Raw genomic sequence first — 10,291 nt, forward strand, 5'->3', positions numbered from 1 at the left:
AGAAAACATTTGTGCCCCCGGATAAAACGTGCCCCCGGCCGGTCGCCCACTTGACACCCCTTAAGAGCCGCCCCTGAATGTCACAGACCAAACCGTTTCGGTTTCGGTCAAGACAGGTTCAAGGCCAGGACCTGTTTTCTCCAAACCAGTTTCGGTTCGGGTTCAAAACTGGTTCCGGCTCATAACCAGCATGTTCATTTGGTCACCTCTACTTAACTCAATCATTGGACATGTGGGTGACACTTTTGACCACTTTTGAAGCTATCTATTTTGGGTCCCTATCACGCATGTTTTTTTTTGGCTTTGAGTGACACAATTTTTGGTGTTATGCTGCCTGATGCTGTGTATAGATACAGACTCACATCCCACATACAAGCTCAAGTTAATGTCACCAACTAGCTAGTGAAGTTAACATTATGGTACTAGACGGTTTCATGAATGCCTTAACCGGTAATCAAGAAAGTTGTAACTCCAATATGTTTTCGGTTTTCGATCCATGCTCGTGCACAAATCATGCTATTGTCATGTCTGCCAACGTTCTCTTGTTATTCATGTGTGTGTTACTCTTCTTCCGTAGTAACACATCGTCGAAGAAACTGCCAGCCAGTGCGAACAAGCGCTGTCTGTCAGTTTTTTCGACGGTATTTAATGGCTGTTTAAGTTTGGTATATTTGGTTTTCGGTATATGGACCGTTGTAAGGAACTTGAGGGACATAACGAGCCTGTCACTGGTCCTCCAAGGAGTCTTGTGGGTTCTAGCTTTAATTCTTGAAAGGCGTCGGGTTTTACCAAAGATCTGTTCTGTTTTTATCTTATTGTTTTCATGTTTTCTATGTTTTTCAAGCGTCTGGTATGCTAGTGTTCATGGAGAAACAAGTTTGACCGAGGTGTTAAACACGTTGACTTTACCGGGTGCAGTTTTGTTAGTTTTATGTGTTTTTATGGAAAGAAAACAAACTGATCCCGAACTTGGCGCGCTTTATGCGCCTTTGGTAACCAAAGATGTTGTCACTCCGAAGGCGAAAGCAGGAATTCTTAGTAACTTTACATTCTGGTGGCTTAATCCGCTGCTGGTAACCGGGAAAAGTAAAGTTCTCGATGCAGACGATATCCCAAAATTGCAAGATGAAAATGAAGCCCAAATGTGTTATTCAACATCCATGAAAATATTGGATAAACAAAAGGCGGAGAGAGAAAGAACCGGTGTCGTTGGTGATCCGTCGGTGCTGTCAACTTTGTTTATGTGGCAATCGAAACGGTTGGTGACCACAGGGATTTTTGCGCTGGTAAAGGTGCTGTTGTTGGCTTCGGGCCCATTGATTCTTCGGGCTTTTATAAAAGTTGTTCAGGGGAAACAAACATTTGATCATGAAGGTTATTATCTCACATTAGCCCTGTTTGTTTCCAAATGTTTGGAATCACTATCGGAGAGACAATTAAACTTTAGAAACCGAGTAACCGGGTTGCAGGTGAAGTCTATGTTATGTGCAGCCATTTATCAGAAGCAGCTACGGTTATCAAACGATGCCAGAATGAGTTACTCACCCGGTCAGATCATGAATTATGCCACAGTTGATGCTAACCGAATCGGGGAGTTTCCATTTTGGTTTCACCAAATTTGGACCATTGGTCTGCAAATATGTCTTGGGATATTTATAATTTATTTTTCAGTCGGAGTGGCTGCGTTTGCGGCGTTGTTGGTTATAATATTAACCGTTTTAGGGAACATTCCGTTGGGTAAGTTGCAGCATAAGATTCTAACAAAGCTCATGGCAGCTCAGGACAGAAGGTTGAAGGCGATAACGGAAGCAGTCTCAAATATGAAGGTTTTGAAGTTATATGCTTGGGAGAGACATTTTCAAAAGGCAGTTGAAAAGTTGAGAAATGAAGAGATGAGGTGGTTATCTGCAGTTATTATGCAAAGAGGACTCTACTTGATTCTGTTTTGGTCATCACCCGCGATTGTAGCAACTGTGACGTTTTATACGTGTTACTTAATAGGATTCCCGCTTGACGCAAGTAACGTGTTCACGTTTCTAGCAACGATACGGATCATTCAAGAGCCGATTCGGCTCATTGCTGATGTGGCAGCCGTGTTTATTGAAGCGAGGGTGGCGTTAACACGCATTATTAAGTTTTTGGAGGCACCCGAGCTGCAGAAAGAACGAAGGAATAATGTTAGTGTAGGACATGGATCAGTTATAATCAAAGCAGAAGTGGTTTCATGGAATGATGACTGTTTAAAACCAACTCTAAACGATGTAAATGTTGAAATTTCGGCTGGTGAAAAGGTGGCTATATGTGGGGAGGTCGGGTCGGGTAAATCGACTCTTATATCTGCTATTCTGGGAGAGGTTCCAAACATTAAAGGCAAAGTAAGTTTGTTACTTATATGTTACATATCAGTTCTATTCAAAAGCATGCATGCATGTTACATAATGTTTATAGTAGTCTTGTCTTGTTATGTTCAGATTGAAGTTAATGGAAAAGTGGCATATGTTTCACAAACCGCGTGGATCCAAACAGGGACTGTTCGAGATAATATTCTGTTCGGGTCGGTAATGGATGACGAAAAGTATGAAGAAGTGGTTAAGAAATGCTCACTTGCGAAGGATATTGAGATGTTTCCATTTGGAGATCAAACTATTATAGGAGAAAGAGGTGTGAATCTGAGTGGTGGACAGAAGCAACGAGTTCAGCTTGCACGCGCATTATATCAGGATGCAGATATATACCTTCTGGATGACCCATTCAGCGCGGTTGATGCCCATACTGCAGCCAGTTTGTTTAAAGTAATTATCATTCTCATGACCCATTTCTTCTATAATATAAAAATTTTGGAAAATCACTAAAATGGTCATCTCGACCAAGATAATTACAAGAATAGCCTTCACTTTTTTAAATTTACCAATCAACTAGTGCAACAGATTGGATCACTTTGGCGAGAGTGATGGAGTCAATGGTCAAACTGGTTATTTTGGTAATTTTCTCTAGATATAATCCGTTAACATGTTTTATTCGTAGGATTACATTATGGAAGCACTATCAAGCAAGACTGTGTTACTTGTAACTCACCAAGTCGATTTCTTGCCTGCTTTTGATGACATCTTGGTGAGCTATTCACAAACTAGTCTAGTTTGCATTTTTTTTTAAAACAAAACCGTTTAAATGCTTGTGATTATGTTCCCAGTTAATGGCAGATGGAAAGATTGTGCAAACTGGAACTTATGCTCAACTGCTTGAGTCATGTAAAGAGTTCCAAAGCTTAGTTATTGCACTTAGTAATACTTCTGGTTTAGATAATCTATCGGCTGATGGTCCTCAACAACTGATAAAGCAAGAAATAGAAAATGTTTACACGGGAGAACAGATTGTAGGAGAACAACTGATAAAGCAAGAAGAACGAGAAGCAGGGGATACGGGCCTCAGGCCATATAAACAATATCTTAGCCAGAGAAGTGGTACGAGGAACGGCTACTTCTACTTCTCTCTGTCGGTTTTGTCACATTTCTCATACATAATTGGAATGTTCTTGCAAAATCTGTGGCTGGCTAGTGAAGTGCAGGGTTCTATGGTCAACGAGTCAACCATGTTACTAGTATACATGGTCATGGCTTTTGTGATGATGTTCTTCTTATTTGGTAGATCTTATTATGTGGTTAAACTTGGAACTAATGCATCTATAGCAGTTTTCTCCAAGTTAATAACTTCTCTTTTCAGAGCACCAATGTCGTTTTATGACTCCACGCCCATAGGAAGGATAATCAGTCGGGTATGTCTTGTTACATAAAACTAATACTCAAATGATGTACAAGAAACTAATGAATCTATAATTTTTGTAGGTTTCATCTGATCTGAGTGTTGTAGACATTGAATTGGCAATGAAGTTCACGGTTGGAATAGGCACAACGATGAACACGTACTTTAGCTTTGGGATCTTGGCGTTCCTAACCTGGCCTATCTTGTTTGTCATCATTCCAACGGTTTATGTAACAATACTTCTACAAGTAAGAAACTGTACTCCTAAACTTTTAACCTTGTGTGCTTGTTTTTTTAATAACCATGAGAACCCGTTGGATAGAACTCATGGGACTACACCAATACCTTGCTAACAAATGGGACCGCGTGAAGTGTAGCTTACCTTACCTTACCCTGGGCATGTGGCATTTAGGAGGTTTATCTTGTATGGCAGAAAACCAGTGGAAGCTGAATTTGAACCTAAGATCTCTTGAAAATGGGATCAGCGCTTACCGCCACCCTTTGTAGGATTCAACCATAACATGTGTTAAATTGACTGAAATTTTCTTTAACTTACCGAAAAAATATAACAGTGTTAGTGTCATGGACGAAAAGGGTTAAAAAGACTGAAACCCATCTATGTTATGACAAAAAATGGACTTGGTACTAAAGTAGTTAAAATGGCCAAACTTCAAGGATGAAAATCAATTAAGCTTAACCTTAAAATATGTTATTAGTGTTACCACTATTACATGCATGATAAGTTGTGTTATTTGTTACTCATTATAATATGTGATTCTCACCTTATCATTTTCTCACTCAGAAATTCTACTATGCTTCTGCAAAGGAGTTGATGAGGCTAGATGGCACGAGTAAGTCTTTAGTTGCAAGTCATCTAGCACAATCAATTGCTGGAGTTGTTACAATAAGAGCTTTTGGAGAAGAAGACCGTTTCTTTTCAGAGCATTTGAACCTTATTGATGGCAACGCAAGCCCATTCTTTCATAGCTTTTCAGCAAACGAGTGGTTGATTCAACGTCTAGAAATGCTATGCGCAGTTGTTGTTTCAAGCTCTGCCTTAGCCATAACTTTGCTCCCCTTTGATGCCTCAGCCTCAGGTTAGCGACATTAAATATAATCCTTTATTGCTTTAGCCTCATCTTAGTACCAGAATATATATATGTTTTTCTTACAACATACATTGTAATGACAGGATACATTGGAATGGCTCTTTCGTACGGTCTCTCGTTGAATATTTTCCTTGTTGTATCCGTTCAATTCCAATGTCAGCTATCAAATCTGATAGTTTCAGTTGAAAGATTGGATCAATACATGCATATTCGAAGTGAAGCCCCGGAAATCATAGAAAACAACCGCCCACCAAAAAACTGGCCAAGTATGGGCCGAGTTGTCATAGAAAATCTGAAAGTATGTAAGGTTTTCAACTTTTTTACATGCAAAATATTTCAAGAGTTTTAGACCATTTGGTTATGTGTTCCAGATAAAATATCAACCAAACTCCCCCTTGGTTCTTCATGGGATCGATTGTACGTTTGAAGGAGGGCATAAGATTGGAATCGTGGGTAGAACAGGCAGTGGAAAAACGACTTTGATTAGCGCTTTGTTTCGCTTAGTTGAGCCTACGGACGGAAAGATAGTCATAGACGATATAGATATCACTTCAATTGGACTTCATGACCTTAGATCAAGTTTTGGAATTATCCCACAAGAACCAACATTATTTAGTGGTTCAATTCGATACAATCTTGATCCTCTATCCGAGCACAGTGATCAAGAAATATGGAAGGTAAAATTATACAAGCTTATAAAATATATACCAACCAAGACCATAAGTGAATGCTAACTTTCATTGTTTATTATCAGGTTCTTGAAAAATGCCAACTTAGAGAGGCCATTCAAGATAAAAAGGAGGGATTGGACTCGTTGGGTACGGAATTTGACTCATTGACTTATGATATTACAAGTGTTACATGACATATAAGTATATAACAATATTAATATAGTTGTGCAAGATGGATCAAACTGGAGCCTTGGACAAAGACAACTGTTTTGTTTAGGAAGAGCCCTGTTGAAGAGACGAAAGATATTGGTGCTTGATGAAGCCACCGCGTCAATTGATAACGCAACGGACACCATTATACGGAAAACGATTTGGGAAGAGTTTAAAGATTGCACTGTGATAACAGTTGCCCACAGAATACCAACTGTTGTAGACTGCACAATGGTGCTTGTTATGAAGGATGGTAGGTCCAAGTTCTTTCCTAGCTCAATACTACGTTTGACAAACTGAGAGGGTGGGGTGGGTTTGGTGACGGGTTAGAACTATTGAGAGAAATAAATTTTTGTCAAATTGGGCTGTTTTAAAAAGTATCAATTTGGTTTGGTCAAAACGAGTTGGCCAAAATGGAGTCGTGTTAAAATTGAAACCAACCTGTGAACCAGTAAGGCTGCCGATTTAATGTCCTCTCCGGTTTGAAAACATTAGGAAACATACTTTAGAATCATTCTACTTTGTTTTTTATACTAGAAGTGAACCATTAATTTCATGAAAATGCCCTAAAATTCAAGTGATCGAAACTGCTAATCACTCTGAAATAAATCTTGTACTTTACAGGAAAGGTGATGGAATATGACAAGCCCATGAAATTGATGAATGATCCGGCTTCTCTATTTGCACAGCTTGTTAACGAATACTGGTCACAACATAAAACCTCGCAAGCTAACTAGGTAAACTTCGGATAACTCATTAACCTACGTATCAAAAACATTATGATCATGTTATATTTCCAGATCAATTTAAGGCATGATAGATGCAATGCTAGTCATCAATAACACATGGTTGCAATGACGTATAGGAAGATTACTTCTGCACGATCGTCGAGAAATTGAGGATTGTAGTTGTGAAATTAATTATCTTTGAACTATGTAACCTCTTGGATGTATGTGTAATAATTTTGGAATGATATTGGTTGTTCGTGTGATAAATAAAACCCCTTTTCCTTCATAGAAGATATTTTCATTAAATTCATGACTAAAGTATTGCAGAAGATCAATCATGTAATAGGGATATATGAGATTGGCACTGAAACTGAAAATGAGTAATGGCACAAACTGAATGCAATTCCGATTATGGTGGTACAATTTCAGTTCAGAACTTGTAATAGAAAATAGGTTTATTGGATTTTAATAATCCCTATTGACCGGTATTGGCTGATAATAATCCCTATTCATTTTATTACCATTGGCGGTCCCAAGTTTCAAAAAATTGGCCCCAGTGCCCCCCATTAAATATGACTTAACGACGTTATATTTTTTTTCCCGAATTTCAAACTAACTTTTTAGGGCTTTTGATAGGAATGAGAATAAGAATCCCGAAACGGTGATCCAAACGACTTGATTTTTGCTTCAATTCGTGCGTTTGAACTTAACAAAAATCAAGTCATTTGGATCGCCATTTCGAGTTAAGGTTTACATCAACTGAATCGTATACTCCTTTCTATCAAAAGTCCTAAAAAATTAGTTTGAAATTCGAAAAAAAAGTATAACGCCGTTAAGTCATTTTTTACGTGGGACCACTGGGACAACTTTTTGAAATTTGGGACCGTCAGTGGTGATAAAATGAATATGGATTATTATCGGCCAATACCAGACAATAGGGATTATTAAAATCCAATAAACCTAAAAAATACTGAAAAATACAGAAAATGACTCGTACCAACATTTCTTTCCTGGACCTCAAAGATGATTTCAATTTGTGCCCACATTACAACAGTTTCCCATATGCCTATAATTTTCCTTTTGACTTTTGTGTTAGTACTGACGGCAAAGTTAAAGTCAAAATTGTTAGAACAACCAATATCCTTCAATTATACCTCCCCTTTCTGAAATTTTCAAGAAAACCAAATTGCCCTTGGTGCAATATCTCTCTTTTAATACCTGTACTTGCCAACCATTTTGTTCCCCACATTTGTTGTACAAACAAATGTAGCTAACTTTTCACATGCAAACCAGACTTTAATAGGTAAGTTATATGGAGTTATGGACACAATCATAGAGACCCCTTTTCATTTCGTCTGATATAATGACATATATATATATAAACGTATACCACTTGTATACGCGTGTATAGTCCTGATGCATATACGGACATATAGTTCTTAAATATAGGGGTGCACGAACCAATATTAGAGGCCAAACTGGTTTGGTTTCAGTCCAAGATGATCAAAGCCAATATTAACCGGTTGACTTCAATTTTGTTTCTTGTTTCACCAAACCAGTTTCATAATATGTTTCAGTTCAGGTTAAAATCCGGTTCCAGTTCATCGTGTTTATTTGTACACCTCTACTTATATCCTTGATCAATCATTGGATTTCCATTGATTGAATATGTGCATGGCGTTTTAGACCACTTTTAAAGCTATCTATTTTGGGTCCCTATAGATGGAGACGCTCGTTCTCAGTGGACTCCCAATTCAAATGGAGGCGCTCGCGAAACTCATTCTAATGTTTATTGTCAATTTTGTCAATTCTTATTTTTTTAAATAGGAAATTTTAGAAGGGTGAAATGGTTTCTAGGAGAGAAATGGTGGTAATGGATTCTAGGAGTTCCGCCGTTTATATGACGGATCTTAGATTATATACAGGGCATGTCAGTTTCTAAAAGTTCCGCCATAGATCGAGGCGTGCAGACGAGAGAAATTGGGACTGACGCTCCGAACATAATTTCTACATTCAATCATGGTTGTCTCATGAACAAGTTTGCTTACTGTATGTTATGTTTTTGTGTAACAAGCTGCGTCGCAACCTCCTTTTAAATAGCAAAGCCAATCATACTAAACAAATTAAATAAACCCGTTACAAATGTAACTAACAAAATAAATAAACAAATTACTACATCGAAACTAAATAAAATAAATAAACTCGTCAATGCCAAAATACAACAAATTATATCATATGTAGAACCAAAAAAACCGACACGTTACAACTGTAAACTAACACAAATTCGGTTAGTATTAGCGGTACCAACACAAATTCGTAAACATAAATTAGTACGCAAAAAAATAGTTTTAAGGCAAGGTATCAAACGTTGAAACACGGATATAAAATCATGAGACGATGGGATATTTTTAAATCATGAAAAAAGTTTCGGTCATTCTAAAAACGAACTATGAAAAATAGGAAAACAAAGTTTGAAACAATCGTTTAACCAACCGACAAATAAAACATGTAAAGCGGACACTTGCCCTAGTGTAGTGTTTAAAAATATAATTTGTCAATGTTTTAATTAGTTTAAACAAAAAGTAAAATAAAAGAAATAAAAACTATTATTTTTTATTTATGAAATTAAGGCTAATTTAGTTGTTATAATTAATAAAATATTAAAATATTGAATAGTAATGAAGAAACATGAAATGAATCCGGGTCGGATCCATGTTCAAGTTCCCCGGTCTTCAAGATGAACGAACCACCGCCTTGATCTTCTTCTCCGGTTGCTCAGACCTGCCATAGAAAAGTGGGGGTGTGGAGGTGACTGCTAAGAGAATAAACTCTTGTTTACAGACACAAAAATATGTGGGAGCCAAGGGTCCAAGAAAATGTTCTTTCAATGAATGATAAAGGCTCCTTATATAGGACTCCATGGCTACCATCATGAACCCTAACCTTTATTGGGCCAGGCCCGATCAAGGGTTACCTCTACAAACCCCCAGCCCAATGGGCCTAATTAGTAGACAATAATAATAATGTAATAAACATAATATATTATGTAATAAATAAAAGGTCATACCGGGTTTGACGTACCCTGCACCTACAAGTCCCCCCAGTCCAGTGCTTCTCCTGGGCGTGCAAGCGGTTTGGTGAGGTGCTGGACTTATAAGGGATGCTCAGGAGCGAGGAGTAGTGCTTTTTTGACCCAATGCTTTCTATATGGACCTTTTTGCATGTGCGTCTACTTTGCTTCGGGTTGTAAGAAGTTTTAAATCATGATGGTGAGTTTGGCACGCGGGCCTTTTTATCATAAGATGACACGCATGTCATTAATTTGGCGCGTGACCATAAGGGTTTTTTTATAAGGATTCCCAACCTTTAATTTAGCACTGGCGTTGGCATTAGCCTGTAGCCGTGGCGTTGGCATTAGCCTGTAGCACTGGCGTTGGCATTAGCCTGTAGCCGTGGCGTTGGCATCAGCCTGTTATTTGGACGTCCTCCATCCAAAAATGACACACATGTCACTTTCGGCACGCACACCGGTATAATAGGATGTCCTCCATCCTCGGGCAAATTATGAGGTGTGCCCAACCTTATACTTGGATGTCTTTCACCGCGCTAATGTAGTGGTGATATACCATGATAGTTCCCCAGTTCATTGCTGCTAAATAATGTTAATAGCATTGAACTTGTAATAATAAACTTGTTATCAATGTTTCAATCACATGCGCGGATAAGTATAAACAACTTTTTAATTATATCATGCATAGACAAGATACTTGATGTTTTGTATGCCACATGAGATTATATAATCGCTCATAGTCAT

At 38.1% G+C, this 10,291-nt stretch overlaps 1 protein-coding gene across 2 annotated transcripts; it reads left to right on the forward strand.

The window, feature by feature from the left end:
* Window positions 1-211: 211 nt before the first annotated feature.
* Window positions 212-6,818, forward strand: LOC143537647 (ABC transporter C family member 10-like). Of its 2 annotated transcripts, XM_077031371.1 has the most exons (12): window positions 212-2,375; window positions 2,472-2,792; window positions 3,025-3,111; window positions 3,191-3,772; window positions 3,843-4,007; window positions 4,562-4,856; window positions 4,952-5,166; window positions 5,240-5,545; window positions 5,623-5,686; window positions 5,763-6,002; window positions 6,374-6,486; window positions 6,550-6,818. In XM_077031371.1, exons 1-11 carry the CDS (start codon window positions 417-419, stop codon window positions 6,484-6,486), a joined length of 4,347 nt encoding a protein of 1,448 aa, XP_076887486.1. In that variant the 5' UTR covers window positions 212-416; the 3' UTR covers window positions 6,550-6,818. The 2 variants fall into 2 exon arrangements, with proteins under 2 accessions (XP_076887486.1, XP_076887485.1); XM_077031370.1 differs by having other exon boundaries at window positions 6,374-6,818.
* Window positions 6,819-10,291: the final 3,473 nt, after the last annotated feature.

This window comes from Bidens hawaiensis, unplaced genomic scaffold (genome assembly GCF_021521415.1).
Source record: "Bidens hawaiensis isolate Kalapana, Puna unplaced genomic scaffold, B.hawaiensis_p1.1 tig00011271_1, whole genome shotgun sequence".
Classification (NCBI taxonomy): Eukaryota; Viridiplantae; Streptophyta; class Magnoliopsida; order Asterales; family Asteraceae; genus Bidens; species Bidens hawaiensis.

What these genes read in the sequence shown, in the direction of transcription:
- LOC143537647 (XM_077031370.1), top strand. Translation starts at nt 417, where the DNA reads ATGGTACTAGACGGTTTCATGAATGCCTTAACCGGTAATCAAGAAAGT. An exon ending in TTCCAAACATTAAAGGCAAA is followed by an intron (nt 2,376 to 2,471) that starts GTAAGTTTGTTA and finishes TGTTATGTTCAG; the next exon opens with ATTGAAGTTAATGGAAAAGT. An exon ending in GGTGCTTGTTATGAAGGATG is followed by an intron (nt 6,003 to 6,373) that starts GTAGGTCCAAGT and finishes TGTACTTTACAG; the next exon opens with GAAAGGTGATGGAATATGAC.